At 35.3% G+C, this 27,195-nt stretch overlaps 1 protein-coding gene across 3 annotated transcripts in view; it reads right to left on the bottom strand.

Annotated features, from left to right (window-relative positions):
• Positions 1 to 27,195, bottom strand: part of TNKS2 (tankyrase 2) — a 52,959-nt gene that overhangs the window by 2,877 nt on the left and 22,887 nt on the right. For 2 of the 3 annotated variants that reach the window (XM_080687037.1, XM_080687036.1), the window contains exons 10-26: positions 26,727 to 26,818; positions 26,560 to 26,638; positions 23,732 to 23,903; positions 23,373 to 23,452; positions 21,625 to 21,770; positions 20,591 to 20,756; positions 18,002 to 18,221; positions 15,423 to 15,532; positions 14,558 to 14,746; positions 12,542 to 12,794; positions 11,646 to 11,728; positions 10,574 to 10,694; positions 9,182 to 9,279; positions 8,285 to 8,359; positions 5,569 to 5,674; positions 3,266 to 3,452; positions 850 to 1,006 (exon numbers count right to left, since the gene is read on the bottom strand). In XM_080687037.1, coding sequence (XP_080543163.1) covers positions 850 to 1,006; positions 3,266 to 3,452; positions 5,569 to 5,674; positions 8,285 to 8,359; positions 9,182 to 9,279; positions 10,574 to 10,694; positions 11,646 to 11,728; positions 12,542 to 12,794; positions 14,558 to 14,746; positions 15,423 to 15,532; positions 18,002 to 18,221; positions 20,591 to 20,756; positions 21,625 to 21,770; positions 23,373 to 23,452; positions 23,732 to 23,903; positions 26,560 to 26,638; positions 26,727 to 26,818 — 2,334 coding nt within the window. The remainder of the gene's footprint in view (positions 1 to 849; positions 1,007 to 3,265; positions 3,453 to 5,568; positions 5,675 to 8,284; positions 8,360 to 9,181; positions 9,280 to 10,573; positions 10,695 to 11,645; positions 11,729 to 12,541; positions 12,795 to 14,557; positions 14,747 to 15,422; positions 15,533 to 18,001; positions 18,222 to 20,590; positions 20,757 to 21,624; positions 21,771 to 23,372; positions 23,453 to 23,731; positions 23,904 to 26,559; positions 26,639 to 26,726; positions 26,819 to 27,195) is intronic. The other variant, XM_080687038.1, reaches the window with a different exon arrangement.

The following is a 27,195-nucleotide window of genomic DNA, read 5'->3' on the forward strand; positions in this document are numbered from 1 at the left end:
TTTATATCAATGGTATTTTCCTGATTTTGACAATTTTAAGAGAATCTAGTTTTTAGGAAATACACTTGTAGTATAGATTTAAGGGTAAAAAAAACATGCCCATGTTCCTAAGAGTAAAGGGACTGTCCTCTCAAGTAGGTCAGAAAAAAAAAGTATAGTCCTAACCAGTTTGGCTCAGTGGACAGGGCAGTGGCCTGCGGACTCAAAGGTCCCAGGTTCGATTCCGGTCAAGGGCATGTACCTTGGTTGAGGGCACATCCCCAGTAGGAGGTGTGCAGGAGGCAGCTGATCGATGTTTCTCTCTCATTGATGTTTCTAACTCTCTCTCTCTCTCCCTTCCTCTCTGTAAAAATCAATAAAATATATTTTAAAAAAAAGTATAAACACTTACTCAGGAGGGAGAGACTGATAAAGGAGAGAGAATATTAAAATGTCAACATCTAGGCCCTGGCCAGTGTGGCTCAGTTGGTTGGGCATCTTCCTGGAGGTTGCCGGTTTGATTCCTAATCAGGGCACATGCCCGGGTTGTGGGCTCAATCCCTGGTGGAGGGTGTGCAGGAGGCAGCTGATGATGTGTCGCTCTCACATAGATGTTTCTCCCTCTCCCTTCCTCTCTCTCTAAAAATCAATTTAAAAAATCTTTAAAAAAATGAACATTTGAAAAATCTGGGTAAAGAAAATTCTTTACTATTTCTGTAACTTTTCTGTAAGTCTGACATTATTTCAAAAAAAAAAAAAATTAGAAAGAAACCCATTTCTCAAGACAATATACCTTGTTGAGATTAGTAAGAAGAGGTTCAAGTATGGCTCTAAAGTATTTTTGAAGATGAACAAATAAAAATGAGTTACCTGTTCTCCTCTGTAAATAACATATTCAGCTAATGCTAGGCCATTTACACTGGGCCGACCAGTGACTGAGTGATGTCCTGGAGGAGAATGTGCCATTTTCATTGCACTGAACTGCAGGAACGATTTCCCCAAGGTTACCCGGCAAAAGAGCAGCTGCCTATAGCGTAAAAAGGAAAAGATCTTACTGAATACAAAGTAGCATATGACAATTTTATTTGTGTACACTGTCTAAGCTTTTTAATACACTTATACATAAACATTTATGATTGTTTTTATCATTTCACTCTAAATGAACTTTTTAAGAATGTCTACTATTCTCATTAATGAAAGAATTTTTCACTTTAATTATAAAACCTGAAAGTGTAATAACTGTATAGATATCCAGACTCAGCCATCCTGCTTCAGCAAAAGCACAAATCATAGCCCAAGTGGGAAGGAGGAAGAGGTTTAAGGGGCTTCCATGAAGTGGCTTGTAAAGAACATTTTTCCAATTAAGTCCAGTAGATTCTACCTTCAAAATATATTTACAATCTATTCTCTTCTCTTAAATGTTCACCTGGACTATAACAATGGCCTCTGAATTAGTCTTCCTGTTTCTACTCTAATTCATGTCTAAATTATTTTCCATTCAAGCAACCAGTGATTTAGGAAAGAAACAACAAAAACCAAAAAACATAAATCAGATCACATCACTTTTCTGCTTAAACCCTTTTAGAGGCTGCTCACTGTCCTTAGAAGAAAATCCAAATTTCTTACAATAGTACCAAATTCTCTAATCTTAATGTGTTCTTCATTCCCTAGACACATTTTCTTCTTTCACATAGTCAAACTTTCTTCCCCCACGGCCATGATACATAATATGCTCTTTCCTCTACCAGCCATTCTACCACTCTTCAAATGGCTAAAATTCATTTTGCAGGTTTCAGGTGAAATGTTACTTCCTCAACTAGGTCTTCCCTACCAGAAGTTTAAGTAGGTTACTCTCACACTCCCCTCAGGCATATGATTGGCCTTCTTTAGTTCCAAAGAACTATCTCTGGTTCCTGATTTTGGTGGACCAGTTGATGATTCTATTCTCCAAAGAGATACAGTCTATACTTGCTATTTAGCCTCCAGATAATAAAAGTAAAAATAGCAGTGTTCAATTTATAGAATCTCAAGAAATTATAAGCCTTCTAACCAGTCCAATTTATGATATAAAACAGAAATGGGTGGGAAGTCATATCCAGGAGGGCTGACTTCAGACACCTATACAAAGTCTAAATTTAGGGGGAAAACAACAAGAACTAAACAAAAACAGACCTCTCTCTCTAGAACTATAGTTCACCTTGGCAACCTCTCAAAATCAGCTGGGAAGCCTTTAAAAATCCCAGTGCCCAGATCATACCCCAGTCCAATTAAATGAGACTCTCTGAAGGTGGGACACAGACATTCCTTTTTAAAGCTTCCTGGGTGATTCCAATGTGCTGCTAAGACCGAGAACTACTGCTCTAAGGTTGTTTTTTCTTCTAGATCTGTAATCAGAAGCATCAGGAAACTTGGTAGAATTCAAGTTCTACGACCCCATCCCAGAACTATGAAATCAGCAACTCAGAAGATAGGGCCTGTAAATCTGCATTTCATTAACCTTCTAGGTAATTCTGAATCTTGCTAATTCTGAAGCTTGCTAATGTTTGATAACTACTGCTCTAGATCTTCATAAGCAGTGTCCTAACTGTAGAATAAATCTCAATGTTTGATCTTATTTGATTTTTCAAATGGCAAAAGATAATTTATTTACCTATTAGGAGTTTTTCAATTAGAGCCAAGTTATTTGAATGCTTTTAACAATTGAGTTAGACCAGGATAACTACTTTGTGCTTTCCCCTCCTTTTTCTTTTTTTCTTATTTACACTTCATGAATTTGCATGCCTCCATCCTTACACAGGGGCCATGCTAGTCTTCTCTGATTCATTTCAGTATATGTGCTGCTGAAGTGAGCACACAAAGTAATTATTTGATAATAATGTGCTTTCTATAGGATTGATGTGTTTTATTATAACTTTTCAAGTAGTAATATTATAAATTGAAGATTATGAGCATATCATAATGGAAGAGACTTCTGCATGCATTGCCATGAAATAATTAGGCTTGGCAAGTAATACCATTTTAGCATGTGAATACTAGAATTTTTAGAGTTCACAGCCCCACAATATTCAAGAGCCAAATAAAATCTCTTTCATGCCCAATGATATGTTCTTCTCCATAGTCTTTAAAACACCAATTGTACTTATGATTAAATGAGTTAAATAGATCAAGTGCTTAGAACTGTGCTTGGCCCATAAAGTTCACCTAGCCTTGCACTCCAAAATTTTCAATATGGAACCAGTTCTTATCTGATTCTTATAAAAATAAATAAGAACAAGTGATCTCTTACCTGTGGCAAATGTAACAAGATCTGTCTTTGTGAACTGGACACCCAGTACCTCCTCCAATTCCATATACATACTGATTGCTTTTGGAAGAGTTTTCAGCAAAATAAATCCCAGCTCCAAACATGCCACCTATGTAGGCATGCCTTTCATCGAAGCCTTTATGGATAATTGCATTCACAAAGGGAGACCCTAAAACACATACAGATGAATAACAATTTTATCTTAAAAGAAAAAGAACAAAAACTAAAGCTTCTTAGAAGTTAAACTCTTAAATATACATACACCACTACAATAAAGCAAAATCATAAAATAAGGACAAGTTAACTGTCAGCCGATTCACTAATTTAGAATAATTATCTTAGAGGAATTACAAAAGTCAATCAATGTTTTAACAGGGTGGTAGTAGTTGATCTGGTAAAATAAAGACATACATATTCAACTAGAATAACAAACAGATCACTTGAAATACAAATGCTAGAGTTATCAAATTCCAGACACTAAATCTATGCAAATCAGAACCAATAATCTTATAATTCACCTCATATAGCAAAGATGAGTTCATTAGGTCTTAGAATGACACCCATGTCTATGTACTTTTTTAGGTATCAAAAGTAACCAAAGTGATCTTTTTAATGTTCATTCTCTTCTTTATACCTTGTTTTTCCTATATTTCCAATGCTCTGCCTTTCATCACCTACTACAGGTTCCATCTGCAAAAGAGGTGTGCCTTCATTCCCTGCACATTGACTTCTTTCTCCTTCTTCCTTGCATGTGTGCAAAGACAGGGAACTTAGCCAAAGGGGAGGAACTGAGCATGGGAACCGGGCTAGGGAGTGGGGTCAGGATGGGAGCTGGGAAAAGCCAATATAAAATAGCTAACTGATTCATCAACATCAGTGTCCCTGTTCATTAAGGGACAGAAAAATACAATGAATTCCACTTTACAGAAACACTGAAGAACAGAATCACTTATTTGAAATATGAATAACTAAAACCATTTATTAAGTCAATACATAAATATTTTGCTCTTTGCCAAGATATTATCATGATGATTTTTAGGGTTTTGGAATGAGAAATACCATTTAGATATTATGCACCATTTTAGAGTGCTATAGACATTCTTCCAGAGATCATGAAATTTAAATGCTGTTTTATAGAACCTGACAGGTCTCTAGAAATTTTCTGCAATCAAGGCCAAATGAAGGAAAAGAATGAAGCTACTATGGGTAATGTGCTTGAAGATTTGATAAATACTGCATTAACATCTATATTCATACTTACTATAAACTTGAAAGAACAATCAACACCTGGCAACTTGCAACATTAAAAAAAAAAACCTGTCAAGAATGGTAAGTAATGGTGACACACTCAATTCAACAAAAGTTCTCAGAAAATGTAAGTTCAATAACAATGGCTCTTGACAATAAAGTTAATTGTAGTTTTGACACTTAAAAGTCAATGCCAGAATAGGATGCATACATTCTTCTGAGGTGATTTTCAGTTCTTACTTTAATTTTAATTCAATCAACTAGTTAAAAATAAAACGATTTCTCAGAATGATAAAAAAAAAAAAGCAAAATATTATATAAAGAAAAAAGGCCCTAGCTGGTTTAGCTCAGTGTATAGAGCATCGGCCTGCACTCAAGGGTACTGGGTTCGATTCCAGTCAAAGGCACATGCCCAGGTTGGGAGCTTGGTCCCCAGTTAGGGAGCATGCAGGAGGTAGCCAATCAATGATTCCCTCTCATCATTGATGTTTCTATCTCTCTCTTCCTCTCTGAAATAAATAAAAATATATTAAAAAAAAAAAAGGAAAAGAAACTAGGACTTAAAAAAAAGGAAAATATGAATAGTTAACATTCCCATTTCTGTATTTTTTTCCATTATGGCAATCTTATTTATATAAGCTATCCATTGGAAAATATACAAATTCAAAAGAGGTTGAAAATATGAATATAGCCCAGCCAGCGTGACTCAGTGGTTGAGCGTCAACCTATGAACTAGGAGGTCCTGGTTCAATTCCTGGTCAGACTCGATCCCCAGTGGGGGTTGTGCAGGAGGCAGCTAATCAATAATTCTCTCTCATCACTGATGTTTCTATCTCTCTCCCCTCCTCTCTGGTATCAATAAAAAACAAACAAACAAAACAACAGCAAAAAAAGGAAGAAAAAAATGAATATAAAATTTACAGAAATAATTTTAAAAAATGACAAGAGGACTATATAGATTCATTACTATTTCATACTTGACAAAAAGCTATTCTAATGTGGAGAATGGTGGTAAGGTAGGAGGAAAGCAATCTTACCATGAAATAGCATTCTTTCATTTGCATGGTTGTGGTTTTCTTCGGAAACTTCTTTTCTCCTGTGAGTATACCTTTCCCATAGTTTCTTGTTACAAACTTTCTGAATCTATAAAAAAGGAACATCTTTAGCTCATAATAATTACTTACCTTCTTGCTTAACTTAACCAGAAATGGGCCACATAGCCAGAAGAGGCAAAACTTATCTCTAAAATGTAAACTATGTTATTTTAATCAGCTAAAGATGGAAATATAGCTACATTTTGGAACCTGAAAACTTCAAAAGGAAAAAAGCTATATAGGCCATATGTAAAGGTCAATAATACCATTAATTGATTAAAATACTTCCATTCTCATTAATTTACAATTATTACTAAATATCTCCAACTCAGATATGTTTTCTATATGTAAGTATTAAAAAGATAATATATTTTCCCATTTTATCTGTTTTTAATTAAAATATTTGAAATAGCCCACACCAATAAACATTCTTAAAATATACACACACATATCCCCTATTATTCCCTCTATCTTTCTCTAGCCCTCCAATTCCTAAAATTTTTGTCTGGAGAAGAGTTCAAGATGAATGCTAGTCTCATCTGAGTATTTACGAGGTCCAATTTCACAATCCTCGAGTTGTTTCTTAGCTGTGTTTAAAGGTGCTATAGCCCCCTGCTGGTCCTAGAGCACATCTGGAAGCTGGTTTTAGTTCCGACTCAAAATAAGTCAATATACTGCCACAGACAAAATTGAGGAATACAACAGGCACAAGGGGATCTCATTTAGGTAAAAAAAAATAACACAATTAAAAGTCTTACCATTGAAAAAAAATTTTCATTAAATATTGCATTAAAATATATTACAGAGGAAAAAACAGCTTTCTCAAATTCAACTACTGGCATACCTCAGAGATATGGTGGATTCATTTACAGACCATCACAATAAAGCAAGTATCACAAAAAAGAGTTATATTTTTGTTGGTGGAGGGTCTGACCTTCAACTTGCAAAATTTGTGAAGCTCAATAAAGTGAAGTGCAAGAAAGTGAGGTGTGCCTGTATTTTGGAAATCAAACATATGTTGTCTCTCCTGCCCTCACCCTTAACAACTGCTTGTTACTGTTTGCAGACAAAGTACACTTGACTGAAAATTTGCTTGTAATAGGCATAATTGTTTTATTAAAAATTATTATATGTGCCCGTGAGTGGAAATATCAAGATGTCATTCTTATGTCATCTTATATAATAAAAGTCTAATATGCTAAGTGTCCATTTGACCAGTTGCTATGATGCGCACTGACCACCAGGGGGCAGATGCTCCGACCAGTAGGTTAGCTTGCTGCTGGGGTCCGGCTGATCAGGACTGGGCGAGATGAGCCGGACACGCCCTGGAGACCTCCCATGGTCCCTCCAACTGGCCTGCACCCTCTTGTACTCTGGGACCCCTTGGGGGATGTCATAGAGCTGGTTTCGGCCCAATCCCTGCAGTCCAGGCTGAAAGACCCCACTGGTGCACAAATCCATTCACTGGGCCTCTAGTACTATGATAAAAACTAACAAAAAACATTAGTCCCAACCCTGGCCAAATCTCCACGGGTTTGATTCCAGTCAAGGGCATGTGCTATACCTCGGCTGCAGGCAACAAATCAATATGCCTCTCACATTGATGTTTCTGGTTCTCTCTGTCTCTCCCCCGCCCTTCCACTCTCTCTAAAAATTTATGGGGAAAAAATATCCTCAGGTGAGGATTAACCAAAAAAAGAGAAAAAAAAAAGAAGAAAAGGAACACACAGAAATATAATCCTTTACTTGAATAATGCATTTGTTTTAAATAATCTAATTTCTAATAGTATGAGCATAGCAACCCCAACGTATAGTTTTAGTATTCACTAACTCTAAAATACAGCATCTAATATACTCACAATAGTATATTTGTGAAACAGTAATACAACAACTGAAAGATGATGCTCACTCTTGAGTTTAAAATCTAGATATTTGCCACATTTTAATTCTAGCCATCTTATATTTATAATGATTAGGAATACTAGTATATCAATGTAAAAAAGAAAGAATATATCAATGTATTTATTACAAAGTCATTATGAATCTCAAGTAGAATGTACACTTTTTGCTTGCTATAGTTAAAGAAAAGCAGCAAAGTTGGAAAAGGTCCTGAGAAGAGTCACTGGTATCAACAAGGAGACAGGACTTTCGTTAGAATGACTTAAAAAACATTTTTGAAAGACTGTTTTTGGAAAAGATGAAGGTATTGAGGAAGTACTATTAAAATTATAAAAAAGTGATATGTATGTTGACTCACAGAAACCTGGAGAAGCCAGTTAGGACACATAAAAAAAAAAGCATGATATAACTATAAAGATGAAGTCCTTTTATGAGCCACAAAAAAATTCAGCTTTGTTACCACAGAGTACCTTAATAATTTACGTGAAGTCCTAACTCTACAGGACTTATCATTACCCCAAGATAAAGCATAATTGCTAAACTTGAATATTTCAACAACCACTGAATTACTGATCATAAAAACAGTACAGGGTTTTCAGAATCTTAGCCTTTCCAAGGGTATATTCTTCCCCAAAATATCCCCTGTGCCATGTCACAGACTTATTGGGCTGGATAGATCATTATATTCTTATGAAAGTTAATTATGGTTTTAGGCTTTGAAAACTATGTTCTCAGCAAACTATTTTCACTAACTTATTACCTTGAGAATATTGTATCTGTTGAAGATTCCACCTGCATGACCTCCATCTCTGTGCTCTCGGACTGTACTTTGCATCTGATGAAGAGAACATTTCAAATATTTAGCTATTATGTCTTTTCTGATTTGGGGAACATGGTTCTTGACTTATATGATTCTATTTTTGAATATAAAATGGATTTTTAATATTTTTGTGGTTTAAGAAATATGAGTTCTATAAGTTCACAAGTACTATTTTCTAGTGATAGCTGTTAACTAGTACAACCAATATGAAAACATTATTTATAGGTGAAAACTATATAATGCAAATTAGAAGAAGAAAAAACAACTAGAAGCACAGGGAGCTAAACATACAAAGTTTTGTTTTACCCTAATAAAGCACAATTTGTATTTTATCAAGAGCTGGAATTTCTTGGGTTTTAGAACTAAGTCTCACTCAAATTTTATATCTTTGTGCTCAACTCACACATATATAGGGTACATGTTCTTCAATGTGTAAAGCACTATTAAAAGGTTTGAGTGGATCCATGAGTTTTGTAGAAAGAAATTGGAAGAAAAATTTTCTGGGTGTGTCCTCCACTATTCTGGGTCCTGTCTGAGATACTGGGATTTGCAATTGCCTTCATGAAAGGAGGTGACATTAGCATCTTCTTTCAAATGACAGCAACCTCTTCTCGAATGGAATTCTGTGTTAGCATTAACTGCAGTGCTGAACTAGAATTAAGTTACTGGAATTATGGTTTACTGAGGGGGTCTAACTTAAATGCTGATTTTTCAAGTTTTCCAGGTAGGAAAAAGTTAGGGACAATTAAAATACTCAACAACATTTTCAAGTGTATCTGGAAAGCTCCAGGAAACTTAGTTATTGAACCAACATTCATTTAAGATATATGAACATACCTCTTCCTCCACAGACTGAAACTCTTTATCATCGGGAGACAGATCTATAAGAATTGTTCCACTTCCAGAAGTGTTCAGAGTTAAGTATGGATTAAGACCTACCAAATGAAATTTGAAGGCAAAAATTCATTTGAAAAAACAAAAACAAAAAACCAACCAAACAAAAAACATCAACCAAAAATAACCTGATTTATCCAATGCTTACTACCAATTTTAAAAAAATGTTTTAGATTTCACCGTTTTCCCCACTAATGTCCTTTTTGTATTCCAGGAACCAAAACAGAACATTACACTGCATTTAAACTACTAATTTGACCTGGCAAGTCATAAGAGTTTTGTGGGAATAGTTCAGAAAACCTTTCTATTCTTTTTTTTTTTTTTTTTTTTTTTACATATTTTACTGATTTTTTACAGAGAGGACGCGAGAGGGATAGCGAGTTAGAAACATCGATGAGAGAGAAACATCGATCAGCTGCCTCCTGCACACGCCCTACTGGGGATGTGCCTGCAATCAAGGTACATGCCCTTGACCGGAATCGAATCTGGGACCCTTGAGTCTGCAGGACGACGTTCTATCCACTGAGCCAAACCAGCAAGGCCCCTCCGCTTTATCTTATAAAATTTTTGTCATCTATACTGTAAATATTCAAGACCATCTTTAAACATTTTGTCCTATACCCTATATCAGGTAAGTAGGATGCATTTACCTTTAATTGATCCTATTTCAGACTTCTAGTATACAGCATTCCTTAGCTTGTGTTACCTAAATTTTTAGAGGCACTCCTTTTCCTTCTTTAAGAGCTAGACCTTCTTCTGGTAGGTATATATTCTTTCCTGAAAATTTTCATTTTTGCTAATGGAGGATTATCTTCAACCCTAGTTGTACAGCCAGGACTTCAATTTCAGGATGCTTCTGACCCCAGGGTAAATAATTTCCTCAATTTAACAATGAACTTAAGATGTGATTTCTGAAACTTAAATTAATTCACCTTTTTATACTCAGGACCTGGTACATAGGAAGGGTTAACATCTGTTGAACGAATGCAATTTGCATATTCCTTAAGCATCAATATCCAGGAGAAATAAAAATATTCAACTTTGTTTTGTTAAATTTCCTCAGTTGCAACATTGTTTCCCTGTATTTTCACTGCAAGTGTTTAGAATTTAGCTATTTACTACAAAAGAGAAATTTACAAACTCTTTTATGGGCAGTCCTGAACACCTAATCATTACCTATTACTATAAGATATGAGATATCCAAGTTTCAGATCTTTTAGAATCAAAACTTTGAAGCTAGAATAACTTCAGATTTTTAAATTATCAATTAGTAAGTTGAGGACTGTCTTTATGGAAACTGTTAAACTGATGATAGCAATGATTAAAATGCAATACCTTGTTGTCCAGAGATAAGCCTCTCAACTCCTTTAATTAATTTGTGTCTATGTCCATAAGCATTGATTCCAATCTCCTTCAGCTCCTTGTGCCCCATCTCAACTAATACATCCAAAGTGATCTTACAAAAGAGAATATTTAGAAGACTTACTCATTTGGTGGACATTCATATATTGGTGATCTCACAATGTACTAGATTCATACATTTACTTCACATTAATTTTTGAACAGCTTAGGAATGAAAATAAATCAGCGGTTAAACTGAAACAAAATGAAAACCTGCAGCTAATTAGCTAACTAGCTAATTTAATTATACAAAGTTGAGTCATGAACTACCAAAAATATCACTATCATTTAGCATAAGAACCTAAGAACAAAGCAGCAAAACAAAAAATGCACTTTCAAATTAACCATATTTAGGTATACTATTATATCTTTTCCACTAGCCCTCTACATCCAAGCCATTTATACAATGCTTTTAATTGTTCCGCCAGGCTCCAGACTGTGCTTCTGCATCACTGTTCAAACTAATCCTTTTATCTCAATTACATTATTCCCACTTTGTGAAACTAAAGACACTTTAAAAAAAATCCTCTTCTATTTATACTATGTTTTCTCTGGAATCCAGCTCACAGTGACCTTTTCTTTCTTTGCATTTCTAAAATAGATGCCAAAAACTTAACTCTTCATATGTTCTTGCTATAGCTCTATAACTAGATCGGAAGTTCCTTAGGGTACAAGTCCACAGTAACTGTTATGTTCTGAATAAAAAAAATCTGTAATTATATTCTGACAGAGTACTGTAAATTGGGACTATTCTAGAAAAGACCGGATATATAGATGGTATATCTATAAAGTTACTTTACTATTACTACATGAGAGCAAATTTTATGTGCTAATAAACTAAACAGAAATTCTAAGATCAAGCCAAATTAGAAGAGTAATTGATTTCTAGTCTCTTAAAAAAAAAAAAAGTACCCTCCCTACGCTCCAAACAAGTGGAGCATTTCAAGTATGCCCTACTTTTTCCTTGAGGTTCCATAAAACAAGCAAAAACAGTTAACCAACTCACCTGTTCTCGCTCAAATATATCCATTAGGTGTTCAAGCCCAAGAATTCTTACAAATTGAGTTATGCTAAAATCTACCCCTGGAACTGAAAAATAAAAAAATCCAGAACAAAAAAAATTCACACATCAGAATATATATCAACATTATACAAAGTTTTTGTAATATTACTACATACATAAAGAAAGTAAAAATAAAGCAAAATGTGAATAGCCACTTGGGGTATAATACTGAACAAAACGTTAAAAATTACAAAGAACGCTGTAAGAGTTCATCACTAGAAGAAACAACCAACAGGACACTCTCAGGTTAAAACAAATCTTTTAATTAAAATAATTTTATTTTTAACTATCTTTAAAATAAGTTTCCATAGAGCTGAAAGTACTGTTAAATGTAAATTTTACCTCCATTAAAGAAGCTTCCCTGTCTTTGAGCATGTAAGCTACTTCACAAAAATATTTTCACAATGTCACATAAGGTGAGATAAATTTTGACAGGTAAAAGGTTAAAGAGAACAGCTTTTAGAGACTGCAGATATGTGTGTGTCTTTTTATCTTTTTAAAATTGGGTATTTTGACATGGAATAAAAAGTATTCCATATATCTGTATTCAAGAGGTAAATTAAGGCATAACTACTCAACCAAAAGGACTTCTAAACTTTTCAGAAAGCATATTTACATCTAAAGAGTAGGTTAACAGCATCAAGTCTCAACTTGAAATGAGAAAATGTCATTAGGAATTATAATAATGCAAGGAAAATAACAAAATGCTAAAACTTTCACACTATGTTAATCTGATACTAACAGTTATATTTAAAGTTAAAAAAATTACTTTTTAGCATTCCAAATATTAAATATGTGCCTACAATGTAAGTTAGAAAGTTATTTTCATAAAATCTCACCCTCTTTTTTCTCCAAACTGGAAGCACCCTCTGTTCCACTTGAACTAACCACTGAAGACAGTTCAGAAAAGCTCCCAGATAAGTTATCGAGACTGCTGGCTGCAGAAAGACTTGATGGGCTGGATGGACCCGAAGACAGAGCATCTGCAGTGGCTCCGGGGCTCCTCATGCCATTGAGCACTTGAGGTTTATAACATGAAGGCAGAGCAGAAGGAGGCATGGCTGCTGTCAGGAGAGCACTGACATCATCTGCCTAGGTTACATGCCAGAGAGATGAAATCTGTTAAAATTCTATTATACCTAGAAGAATGCATTTTAAAATATGACAAAACCACTGCAAATCTGCTCTAGAAGTGCTTTTCAATAAAAAAATGATTATTTTAAAAAGTGAAGCAAATTAAGTGATATTCAGCTATATTGTTATTCAATATAAACATAATTCTTCCAAGACACAGAATCAAAACTGTTAAATGTGGCAGAGCATTAAAAAAATCATAATTTTGATACTACAATGAAAAATACCAATTTAAAAAGGTAAAAGCTTTTAACACGCAATTACTCTGAAAGAAGTAACTTAACCTACATGAAACTTTAGCAAACATCATGATCGTTTGTTTCTTGGAAAATATTCAATGATATTTGTTCCTCAAAATTGAACGTTTTTTGGGGGTTAATAAAGATAATTATTTTAGTCAAATTTGCTAGAATTGAAAAAAATCCCCAAATTTTCTGGTAGGTTAATTAGTGACATATACCATTCTTTCATAATGCTCAATTAAGACACTAAGTAATTAACATTTAGCAAGAAGTAAATCAGTACTTGTTTTCATGGTTAGTGATTTATACTGACTATCCAAATCCTTATCCTTTTGTTCCCCCTGAGTCTGAGGACTCTCATGGGACTCATAGTTTGTATATAACATTTAAAAATAATATTAGCACCATTTATTTTTGGGTGCTTTTTATGCACCTGGTACATGCCAAGGACTTTAAGTACATTAATTCTCATATTAATCAAATATATTTTATCCCCATTTATAGATGAGGTAACTGAGGCTTAGAGGTTAGGCAACTTGCAAGATTGTACAACTAAAAGTGGTAGAGGTGGAATTTTAAGGCAGTCTGTTCAACTCTAAAGCCCACACATGTTCTCTATAGCACTTTGTTTCATTGTCAATTATATTTGGTGGACTGATAAATGAGTGGACTGAACAAGAAAAGTTCACTTTTAAGGAAGTTTGGAATGGGAAAGACATTTCCCTGAAAAAAGTTGCAAATATGGTTGGGCTGTCAATCTGAGAAAAATCTACTTAACTTCCAATGTATTTCAACTAAATTAGCTTTTCAATGTAACTTGTAACAATGGAATCTCTCTCAGTGAAAGCAATCTGCAGAAGAGACTTCTCTTCCTACCTCAAGAATTTCTTCTCCTTTCCCTCACTGCTCTGGTCAATTTCCCCGGTAGTGGAGGCAAGACAGGTACCTGTGTTACAGTGGCCAAAGCAGAGGTAGAGACTAGTATGGAGACTCCTACAGGAGTTCCCTCAGGAGAGGAAGAAAAGACTTCCATAGGAAACTAGAGAAACAAGCTTGTTTTGTGAACAGTTCTGATGGGGAAGAAATATGAACTTTGGGATGAGGTAGAAGCAGGTTTTGTGGCTGCACCTGAGGGCAATGCTCCCAGTTGGGGAAATTCCTCAAGGCCATGTCTTGTATTATTATCTTGCACCTGTATGCCCTGCCAGTATTCAATGGGAGCTTGTGCCTATTTTGTTTCCCAACTAATGTAAGTAGTTATACTTTATACTTCTTTTTTCCATTTCCCAAAGTACTTAAAACACAATAACTAATAATTCTATTATTTAGTTATTATATTTTAATACCAAAAAGTTCTACATTTAAATTGGGCTAAAAAACAGATTTTACACATTCACCATTAAGACATTTTATATATACCAAGTGAATTTTAAAAAGGGAGAAAAGCACTGAGATTTTTTCAAAGAGCCCATCACTTACTGAAACTAAATCTAAAGGTGTTTGTCCTTCCTGATTTTTAAGAGTAGGATCAGCTCCATGGGCCAACAATAAAGCACAAAGCTGTGTTCGTCCCTTTTGGGCTGCTTCATGCAAAGGTGTGAAAGCCCATTTGTCCGTGGCATTGACACATGCATTATACTTTATTAGTAAAGCTGCTACATCTACATGCTGTAAAAGAAAATATTCCTGTTACAGTCTGAAATTTTATTACACTTTAGTTCCTAAAAAGAAACTAGTCCTATACCTATTTTTCCATGTATTCATACTTAGTTTAGAAATGAAAAACTATTTCTCCCCAACATCGTAATTTATGGGTAGTTAATTAAAAATTACAGTAGATATTTAAATTACTTGAGAAATTATCTAGAAAACATGAAGAATTTGACAAAGGAGTGAACTAACTAGTATGACTTTAACAATTTCTCCATTACTCAGATGTTATAACTGCTGAACAACAATTTATAAACAAGCAGCCTTCTTCGATTATCCAAATTATATTACTGGTGGCAACATTTAGGGCTACAAAAAGTCAGGAATAATGCATCTGAACTACATATTCCTATGAATCCCATTGAGTTTCCTAGGCACCAACAAATAAATCAACAGCTTAGTGAAAGTAAAAGATCGCTGGTAAGATAGTAAAATGAATGACAAATGTGCTGTACATCTCACAGTAGGCTTACAATAGATTCAGAATTGAAACTTGGAAGTTATTTAACCTCTTTAGCCCTCATATTTACTTCTCTATAAAATGAGAAAGTCAAGCTAAATTACCATTGAACTGTAATACTGATTTTCACTTTGAAATCTCAAAGACTTTTAAAGGTAACATGGAAGAACTTACCCCATAAGATGCTGCATTATGTAAAGGAATAAGTCCTCCTTTGTCTTGGGCATTCACATCAGCTCCATGTTGCAACAAATACTCTGCAACTTCTAAATTATTATAGCCAGCTGATTTAGAAAAGAAGTAAAATTACTTTTAATTGTTAATATAAAAATAGTTACATATAATTATAGAAATATGAAATTCCCCATTGGAGTCTATTAAAAAATTTATCTTATGAAAAAAAAATCTGCCCACTGGCCTCAAGTTGGAAGCTCTCAGGGATGATACTATTCATTTTAGAAAATCTGATTGATTTGACTGTATCTTTTAAAACCTTCTTCCCAAAGTCCCTGCCTTCATGTTGTTATATACAACTTCCAGAAATCAGATACATGGTCTCCAAGGCTGTGAGTTAAAGGCATTCAATCATATAAAAGCTAAGTTAGGACCTCAATGCAGAGCAGGAGAGAGCACCCAGCATGGGTCTTAGGACCCCAAGAACATGCTTTTATCTCTACAAGTCTGGCAGCAGAACCTATGTGTTGCTAAACCCATGAAGTGAAACAATATTTTATAAATATGCCATAACCTGTCATCTTTGAAACTGTCAGCTATCTTAATACATACTCTTACGGTGTAGTCTGACACATACTCACAGATTGAAAGCAAATCTTGAAGTTAACTTTGCCAAAATAAAACCAGATATGACTTCAAACTTTAAAATAGTTGAAAATATTTTATCTACATTTAATTTTTATTGTAGCTTTTATCCTTTTGCTGAAGGATCTAAGGCAAAACAATTTTAGTAAAATCAAGCAAAGAAAGACAAAACTACAAACCATTACAAGCTAAGTATTGCACTGAATGTACAAGCCCTTCTAGGTCTCAAGGTATAATACTGCCCAGGTGGGCAAAAATATTTTGTGCATACAACATATTTGCCACTTACAAAAACAACAGAATTAAATAGTGATGTTAATGTTCTAGATAAGCTTCCATAAAAATTTAAAAAGCTAATATAAATAAATATGCACAGCACAATTCAAATCAGAGGTTAGGCCACTCTTGTCTTGCATGAACTAGAAATTCCTGATTGCCAGTAGAAGCAGAAAAGCTTTTTCTCACCATGTGGCTTATTACTTCCAAAATTCTCAAAAAGACACATAGATGGAATAATACTTTTCCTCAGAGAGTGGGGTCCCAACTTACATGGGGGAGAAGTTAAAGGTAAAAATCACATCTAATCAAAATTATCCATAAACATTAGGAACACATTCATACTGAGAATGAAATGAACTGGGAGAATAGATTTCCTTCTCCCATATTACACAGAGTGACAGAAACACCTGAATTACTTTTTTCTCTTTTTAATCCATGTTTTAGATAAAGTTGCATGAGTCATATAGGCACGGGACACAAATCCACTGAGTATTAGCTGTGGCTCAGTTGATTTTAAAGGCCCATTCTCTAGCAACTTCAATGTAGCTGAAAAAGCTGTACTGAAACCACAATGTTGTATACCTGCACTAAAAACAAGGTGCATGGTGCTGAATTTTGAGTGAAAATTTAGAACAAATATTATGTACTCAAGTGTGTCCTCTAAAATTCCTATATTGAAGCTCTAACCACCAGTATACCTTAGAATGTGACTGTACTTGTAGACAGGGCCTTTAAAGAGGAAATTAAGTTAAAATGAGGCCATCCTATCTGAATGGTTTCTTATAAAAGATTGGGACCAATAGAGTGAGAGAGACGGGGATGTGTTCACAACAAAGAAAGGTTATGTGAGAACACATCAAGAAGGTGGCCCTCGCTGAAACCGGTTTGGCTCAGTGGATAGAGCGTCGGCCTGCGGACTGAAGGGTCCCGGGTTCGATTCCGGTCAAGGGCATGTACCTTGGTTGCGGGCACATCCCCAGTGGCAGGTGTGCAGGAGGCAGCTGATCGATGTTTCTCTCTCATCGATGTTTCTAGCTCTCTATCCCTCTCCCTTCCTCTCTGTAAAATATCAATAAAATATATTTAAAAAAAAAAAAAAAAAAAAAAAAGAAGGTGGCCCTCTGCTAGCCAAGGACAGGGGCCTCAGGAGAATCTAATTCTTAACATCTTGATCTCCAGAACTATGAGGAAATAAATTTCTGTTGTTTAAGCCATCAGTCTGTGGTATTTTATAACTAATATAAGAAATAACTTTGGTGAGAGGTTTATGTAATTTCTGAAAGTCTTTTAAGGTTTTTTTTTTCTGCTTGTGCTTAACAGCTATCATCAGAAGGAAGGCTGGGTCAAGCAGGCATATTTTTCAAGTTTCTGTACCTAAAACTCACTCACCAAAAACGATTCAAATATGGTGACCTGAAATAAAGGTTCCAAAGCACACATGGTGAATGGCAGAGCCTCTTTCAACTAACCTTACCGAATGTAACATACTACTACTAGAGTGACCATGAAGTATAGTTGCCCTGTACAAATACACTAGTGGTATTAGGAGATGTTTGATTTGAACCCTTTACATTTATTTGTAGAAGATATTTTACTCAGGATAAAATGAGTCTTAAGCGTCACCAGCCTAAATCTGTGAAACTTCATTCCCTTACCTGCTAAATGTAAAGGTGTTGAATGTCGGCCTTGGGTATCACGGCAATTTACATTATCAGGAGAAGACAACTTCTTTACTCTGGCTAAACAACCCTTCTTGGCAGCATCTAACAAAGCTGAATCTCCCCTAAGTAGATCCTGGATATCAGTATCTCCATCTTTAACAAGATCCAAAGGAGTATTGCCATCCCTGTTTTTCTTTGTAGGATCTGCACCATGCTGGGCATGGGAAAAGAGAAAAAGAGGAACTGACTTAAGTTTGTCCTTGGTCAATGAAAAAACAGTCAATGTAACTACACTAAATAAAACGATTGCTTACTGAGACTCTACCTTAAAGGTTAACATGATTGTTATCAATGTTTAATTTAATATACAGAAAGTTATAATAAAAAGGAATATAGAGGCAATTAAATAGTATTGGGATTTTATAATGCAACACTAGTCAAAATTTTAAACTACATTTAAAATAAATTAACTTACAAATACACCATTTTTAGTTTCCACAAACATTGATAGGAAGTATAAACTTAACTTTACTCTTGTTTTTACTGTAAAATATCTACACTGGTACCTGTATTGAATCAGTACTATCCATTTTATTAGATTTAAATAAATCTGGCTTAGAAACAAGGAAGCATGGAACAGAGTGCAGAATCTTGGAGGGAAGGGCGGCGGAAGGTAGGGTGGTGGGAGGTAACCAACAGAAGACCTTGTATGCATATATGCCTGGCCCATGGACACAGACAATGGGGTGGTGAGGGCCTGGGGCAGGGGAGTGGTGGTGGGCTGGAAGGGGTCAATGAGGGGAAAAGGGAGACATATGTACTACTTTCAACAATAAAGAATTATTAAAAAATAAATAAATCTGGCTTATAAATTATATAATCCATCAACTATTTTGAAGTACTAAGAGAAAAACATAATCAGAGAACTATTAATATAACGATAGTTGACTTTATACAATAATAAATTTACTTAACACTAAGAAGACAAACAATCCAATTAAAATATGGGCAAAAGACCTGAATAGATACTTCTCCAAAGAGGACATACAGATGGCCAATAAACATATGAAAAAATGCGCAACACCACTAATCATCAAGAGAGATGCAAATTAAAACTACAATGAGGTATCACCTCATACCTGTTAAAATCGCTACTATCGGTAAATCAACAAAGAACAAGTGCTGGTAAGGAAGGATGTGGAGAAAAGGGAACCCTAATGCACTGTTGGTACAGACTGGTGCAGCCACTGTGGAAAACAGTATGGAGTTTCCTTGAAAAATTAAAAATGGAACTGCCTTTTGACTCAATGATCCCACTTCTAGTAAGAATCCCAAAACACCAATCAGAAAAAATATATGCACCCCTATGTTCATAGCAGTGTTTACAATAGCCAAGATCTGGAAATAGCCCAAATCAATAAAATAGAACCAGAAACATGGATACATGGAACAGACTGACAAGTGCCCACCAGCAGATGCATGGATAAAAAAAAGCTGTGGTACATTTACACAATGGAATACTACACAGCTGTAAAAAAGGAAACTCTTGTTGTGGCTGGTGTGGCTCAACAGAGCATTGGCCTGCACACCGAAGGGTCTTGGGTTCGATTCCCAGTCAAGAGCACATAACTGGGTTGCAGGTTCAATCCCTGCCCTGGTGGGGGCTCGTGCAGGAGGCAACCAATCAATGTGTCTCATATCTATGTTTCTTTCTCTCTCTCTCTCTCCTTCTCCCTCCCTCCCTTCTACGCTCTCTAAAAAGCAATGAAAAAATATCCTCAGGTGAGGATTTAAAAAAAACCCTCAAAAAACCTCAGCCTTTGCGACAGCATACTAGATGGATCTGGACATGCTAAGTGAAATAAGCCAGTCAGGAAACACAAAAAACACATGATCTCACCAATATGTGGAATCTAATGAACAAAATAAACTAATAAATTAGAATCAGAAGCATGGTTACATGAACAGACAAACAAATGTCAGAGGGGAGGGGAATGGAGGGGACTGGATAAAGAAGGTGAAGGGATAAGCTAAAGAACATATATGTATAGTTCATGGACATAGACAATAGTGTAGTGAAGGCCAAGGGAGGAAAAGGTGGGGGCTGGGTGAAGGTGGGCAAAGTGGGGGGAAATGGAGGACAACTGCAATATTATCAACAATAAAAAGTCTAAATAAATAAATAATAAATCTATGTGTGGTAAACATACTCATCTACACTAATAAAAGAGAAAGATGCAAATTGACCGTACCTCCACAACGACCACCAGCCAATTGGGAGTATGCAAATTAACCCAATAAAGATGGCGGGTTAATCTGCATACACAGGCGGCCGGAGCGAAAGCCTGGGTGCTGGAGGAAAACCGGTGTCGGCTGCCAGGGGAAGGAAGGCCTATTGCATGAATCTTCGTGCAACGGGCCTCTAGTATTAAAATAATGTTCCTGACATTTATTCTGAAATCTAGGTAAAGAATTAGATGCTGCTTCCTATTCCTTTATTAGTTTAAATTTATATTAGAATTATTAGAAATATTAAACATTTTCTACGTAATACACCTGTCAACAGTAAGTGCTTAAATATACCTGGAGCAGGAGTTTGCAAATTTCATATTTTCCTTTTGCTGCAGCTTCATGTAAAGGTGTAAATTTCCATAAATCGGCTACGTTAACTACTGCTCCATGCTTAACAAGAAGTTCTGCAACTTCATAATGTCCGTAAGAACATGCATTGTGCAAAGGTACAAGGCCTCTGAAAAAAAAAAAAAAAAAAAGAATGCAACACAAAGATATGTTTTAATTTAAATAATTACATATAGCTGATAAATTTCTTGAACCATTGAAGAGATTATACTGATTATATAGAACCTAAATATTTAGTGAAAGCATAGATGGAATTATTTTGGGGGGCAAGGGGGAAATAGTTAAAATTGCAGAGAATATATTAAATACCTAAAATTGTATATTTTTAAAGAAAAATAATTTTAAAACAAACTGGAAGAATTTAAATATTATCAAAGCAAATTAAAACATTTTTAAATCAATCACACTAATATTATAATCTCCTTGGTCATTATAAAATACTGGAGGCCGGGTGCACAGATTCATGCACAGGTGGGGTCCCTCAGCCTGGCCTATGTCCTCTCGTAATCCAGGACCCCTCGGGGGATGTCAGACTGCCGGTTTCAGCCTGGTCCCGGTCCCCGCAGGCCAGGCTGAGAGACCACCAGTGCACAAATCCATGCACCAGGCCTCTAGTATGCATGTAAGATCTCTTCCTGCCCTCCCCCTCTCCCCTTCCCTCTGAGATTCATCCATCTTTTCCATGGGCCGGTTGAACGGTCGCTTAGGCTTTTATATATATATATATATGTATATGTATATATGTATATGTATATATGTATACACACACACACAGATAAGGCATTATGCAAATAAGTCTGTATGTAAATGCTAACCATCATAAAATCTTAAGTAAAATAAAGAAGCCATATTTAAGCTAATGTTAGGGAATAGACTTCCCTGAAAATAAAAGAACTACCTATCATAAAAATACTTTCAGATTTTCCTAAGAAGGTCTGATAAAAGAAAGAGAGACCATGGCAATGGCTGGTACTTGCCCTTTGTCTTTAGCATGCACATCTGCTCCATGTTGCAGCAGATACTCCACCACAGACACCCTGTTATAGCCAGCTGCAAAATGGAGTGGTGTAGACTGACGCCCTTCGATGTCTCTGCAATTCACACTCTGAACAGTACACAATTTCTATAGGATGGAACACAGCATACATATGATGCTACATATTCTGGTTTCTTGTTTTCATTCATTTAGTAGAAATTTCAAATGTTTTGAGTTATTTTCTTGCCTCATCAAATCAGCATCCTCAGAAACTATTTGCTCTTTATTCTTATTTCATCTTGTCATTTACTGAGAATCCCTCTGTTCCTCCCATCTATACCTATATTATCTTCTATTGCTAAAACTAATAGGTAAATTTTATCATTACCACTATTATTACTTACGTAAAGGTAATCTAAGTATCAATTATCAGCAATTGTAATTTGCATTTTTTGGCAAATATATGTAGAGGGACACTGTATCGTCAAAGCATCAGTACCACCTGGGCTTGTTAAAAAACTCAGAATCACAGATCCCATTTATGGAGTCAGAACTAGCATTTTAACAAGATCCCTAGGTGATCTGTAAGCACATTAAAGTTTGAGGATTACTGCTCTAGATCAGTGATTCTCAAATTTTCATATTCATTGGTTCCCACCTCCAGATTTTCTAACTCAGTGTGCTGGGCTGGGGCCTGAAAATTTGCCTTTCTAACAAGTTCCTAGATAGTGCTGATGCTGGTAGTCAAGAAATTACATTATAAAATTAATTATATTGCACTACATGGAATGAACTAACTGTAGAATGCTATTGTTTCTTAATTGGGTGAATTAAGAAAATAGTCAATCAAATAATTTTTTGTGTTCTTTGGTTTAGGTAACAAAGCCTAGCGGGGAAAAGGCCATAAGAGTCACATTCAAAACACTCAAGAATATTCTGCATGAAAAGTATAAACATTTGGAGAATAAAAGCAACATTGATAATAAATCATGGTGCTCAAAAAAGGTCAAATGAAGCCCAGCTGGTTTTGCTTAGTGGATAAGAGCGTCGGCCTGCGAACTGAAGGGTCCCAGGTTTGATTCCGGCCAAGGGCACATGCCTGGGTTGTGGGCTCAATCCCCAGTACTGGGCGTGCAAGAGGTAGTCGATCAATGATTCTCTCTCATCATTGATGTTTCTATCTCTTTCTCCCTCTCCCTTCCTCTCTGAAATCAATAAAGAAATATATATTTAAAAAAAAATCAAATGAATATTAATATTAGTAAAACCCCTTTCTCTCTCTTTAAAAAAACTTTTATTGATTGATTTTAGAGAGAGAGAGGAAGAAAGGGAGAGGGAGAATTTGTTGTTCCATTTACTTATGCATTCATTGGTTGCTTCTTGTACGTGCTATGCCTGGGGATCAAACTCAAAACCTTGGCGTATTGGGATGATGCTCTAACCAACTGAGCTAACGAGCCAGGGCACATTATTCTTTTAAAGGAACAATATTGTATAGGTTCTTTAAACAAAATTCATTTCCATGAACATGAAATTTATTTAAATTTGTGACTGTGATGCATTTACAGAGATGCATGTGAAACTGAAGTTTCTTTTATTATTTAATGATTCTTATTTTCAGAGAACTAGATTGGCATTATTTAAAACAAGGCACATGTAAATAACTAGGCTCTTTATTATAACAGTACAGACTCATTAAACATTGTCAAAATAAAAACACAAAATTAAAAACATAAGATCGTATCTTACTTTCACAGTTTCTACATCTCCAGCCTTTGCAGCTTCCAGCAATTGTCGGTCAGCTTCTGAATTACCTAATGGGATACCCTCTAAAGAGAGAGAGAGGAAAGAGTAATTAACTACTACTTAGGAGGTGGAACCAAGCTTTAAGGGAGGAGACACCTTATCTGAAAGTAGAGTTCTTTCAGAGTTTGGTAGATTATGTAGGAAATCCCTATGGGAGGAGAAGAAAAAAACAGTATAATGAGTTAGGAAGAAATAACAGCCAAAAATTCTAAAAATGTTTCCTTTTACTACCAACTCTTACATGGTATGTGAAAAAACAAAAAGTTAATTAACAAAATTAATTTCACGGAAGCATGTAATACCTTGAAGAAGCTGCTGCACATTTTCATTTCCCATCTGTAAGGCAGTAAAGCCCTGAAGGGATATGATATTAGGATCACACCCGTAGCTCAGGAGTAGGCGGCAAGTTTGTAGATGACCACAGTGTGCAGCTCTGTGCAGAGAAGTCTGACCAAGGTTATCCAGAGCATTAACCTTAATAATGCAGACAAAGCAGAAATTAGCCTTCAATGCAAAATTTAAACCACCCAATCATGTATCTAACATTTGCTACTAATTTAAAATTCTCAATTATTCTCTTAAGAAGCCTATTCAAAGCAAGTATTTATGCACAAGTCTAGAACATAAATTCACCAATTCATGATGGCTAACATCAGAAGGAAGATTCAATTTTGGGTTAAAAGTGTGAGATGTTCAATAATAGTTGTGTTTAGCATTAAAATATTAATAAGTTCACTGCATTTAAAACTAAACATTGCCTAAGTCTAATCCATGTATTTCTATGGCTCTCTGAGGTCCAGAAATATGGACAACAACCCGAAGAGTATAGTCAGTAACAAAGCCTGAGATTAGATGAGCACGAAAACGTTTATTTCTATTGGCTTAATCTTCTACGTTTTTAAGTCATGTAAAATATAATCTATATATATAAATATACAATGGTATATTCACACAATGGAATACTTCTGAGTAATAAAAAGGAACAAACTATTGATTAGTGGCTGAATCTCGAAGACAGTATATTGAGGAAAAAGCCTTACACATAAGTACATATTGTATGATCCATAGACACGAAGGCCTTGAACAGGCAAATGTCATCTATGTAGGAAAAAATTACAAGGGGTATTGTCTCTAGGGGTGCAGATTGCCCTGTCTCTGCCATTAGATAATGTTCTGTGTCTTGGTGATTCAGTAAATGAACATTTAAGATTTATGCATTAAATTGCATGCAAATTTTACAACTAAAAAAACCCTGTAAATGAATATTGACCTCTAGATCAGCAGTCACCAACCGGTAGTCCGTGAGGTCCGAAAGGCTGGCAACCGCTACTCTAGATGTTGCCTATGTGGAAGTATTTGAAAAGTGCACAGTAATTTGCAAATTACTTTGAAATGTGTCAAAAAATAAGATATACTGATAGAGGGAGAATATTAATCTAAGTAGTAGGTATATAATTATCTTCTATAAAGTTTTTTCAACTTGGTTGTACTTTCTTAAATGTTCCTAATTAAAAAAAAAAAATCACCTGTAACATTCCCCATTCATCCCTACTCCACCCCTCTCCATCAAGGAAGTAATTCCTCAAAACATAACTGAGAAATTAAGTTTCTCGGTAATCAATCCTGTGGCCACTAGTGTTTTGAGAAACTGTTCAATTTGTATTCATGGAAGTGGAGAATATTTAAACAGGAATATAGTACGATGAATCCAAAACTAGACTATAAATGGCTAATCTTCAGGCTTACAGGGCCTGAAAAGGCCATTTAAAATGCTCAGGGCAATTAATCTATTTATTCATCTATGAAAATTCACTGAAATATGAAATACAGTCACTTTAAAAAAGTTTATTTGGGTACCACTTTATTTTACGATTAGGGTGACCAACTTTGTCCTGGTTTGCCCGGGACTTCCCGTTTTAGCACTAAAAGTCCTATGTTTCTGGAAATCCCTCAGTCCAGTCCTGGACAAACCTAGATGGTTGGCCACCCTAGTCAAGACTGTTTCATTGAGTTTCACAACTCAAGTATAATATGCATCCAGATATTCTTGTAGTAATAAATCACATATATAAAAAAGCAATCAGTGAAAAGATATAGGACAAATGAGATATGTCAAGCAGTCAAGCAGAAATAACTTTTATTCAATAATTTACAATAGGAAAGACTGAGATTATACATTATCAAGAATTCCCCCAAGTCAAAAAGAAATTAAGGCACTGAGAGGTAACAGAAAAAGAAATTATAGAATTCTAAGTGGTTCCTTGAGTGGGAAACCCAAGGAAGGATAGACAGAAACAATTCTGCAGAGCACATTTAGAGAAGAGCCTGGGGCCCACCCAACGGGAAAGGGTCTCTATTCCATTCTTCTCCCTTCATTCAGGGCAGCTCCATTCTTCCTGTTTTATTGTACATTTCTACTAAAGATTTTGTTTAAAGACAATGATCCGTGGCTAAAAATTATAAAAACTGTTGAATTAGGTCACTATCATCCCAATCTGGGATGCTATGTATATCTTTTACTGAGTATTATTTTTTAATACTGGGTAAGAAATTATAATTTGTTGCCTGGATGAAAATATAATTATTCCACGAATAAAATACTTTGTGCACAAATGCCAACTAAAAAACAGTAACTTCCCAATATGCTAGTATTTATTTCCCAATATGGGGAGCTATATTTTTAGTCAAGAGAAATAACAGAGGGTAAGAAATGCTGTGGCAGGGGTAAATAACAGGAGTTATCATGGTAATCAGGGAACAAAAGATTTGAGAAAATAATACTGGAAATGATGATAGGTCAGAATCAGAATGTCTCCAGCTGGAGACATTTTCCTGAATATAATATAGTGCTAGAAAAAGACCTTAAGGATAACTTGACCAGTGGGGTGTGGTTAAAAGGAATAGAGAAGGAAGGATATATAGGAATAATGTACTTTTGAGTAAATCCATAGGATTTCTAGCAAAAAAAAAAAAAAATGATTAAGAAAAAATATCTGCAGGATTATTTTTAAATATTGATTCAGAGGAAAAAATATTTATGAAAGAGTAAATAGTCTAGGAAGTCAGACATTTAATCTGCTAAGTAGAAAATAACTCATTGGATTACCAAAGATTACCAAAAAGGTAATACCTTTGCTTCATGTTTCACCACAACTTCGACAACATCATTATGAGCTTTCTCAGATGCAACGTGTAAAGGAGTCAAGAATCTTAAAGAGAAAAGGCCAGCCAGACAATAAGTGCATTTTTTCAAAAAATAAAATGTCAATAATTTTTAATTATTCAAAGAATACTTACTCTTTAGTCTTTTCATTGATGTTCGCTCCTTTTCTTAGCAACAGTTCACATATTTGCTTTCTTTTGGGATATGGAGATGCGGCAGCACAATGCTAGGTAATTTAAATTGAGCATTAATCAAAGACTATATGACTACTTTTTATTTAAGAACATGTTTCCAATCTAGATTTTTTTTAAAGAAACAACTTTTTATATATTTTTGTTAACTTCAGAAAGGAAGGGAGAGGGAGACAGATAGAAACATCACTGATGAGAGAGAATCATTGACTGGTTACCTCCTGCATGCCCCCCACTGGGGATCGAGCCCACAACCTGGGCGTGTGCCCTTGACTGGAATCGAACCTGGGACCCTTCAGTCCGCAGGCCGACACTCTATCCACTGAGCCAAACTGGCCAGGGCTAGAAGTTATATTATTTCTGTGTTTTATGTTTGACTTTAACTTTTTTTTAAAACTTTGCTATTCAAAGA

The sequence above is a fragment of the Plecotus auritus genome (assembly GCF_963455305.1).
Source record: "Plecotus auritus genome assembly, chromosome: 9".
Classification (NCBI taxonomy): Eukaryota; Metazoa; Chordata; class Mammalia; order Chiroptera; family Vespertilionidae; genus Plecotus; species Plecotus auritus.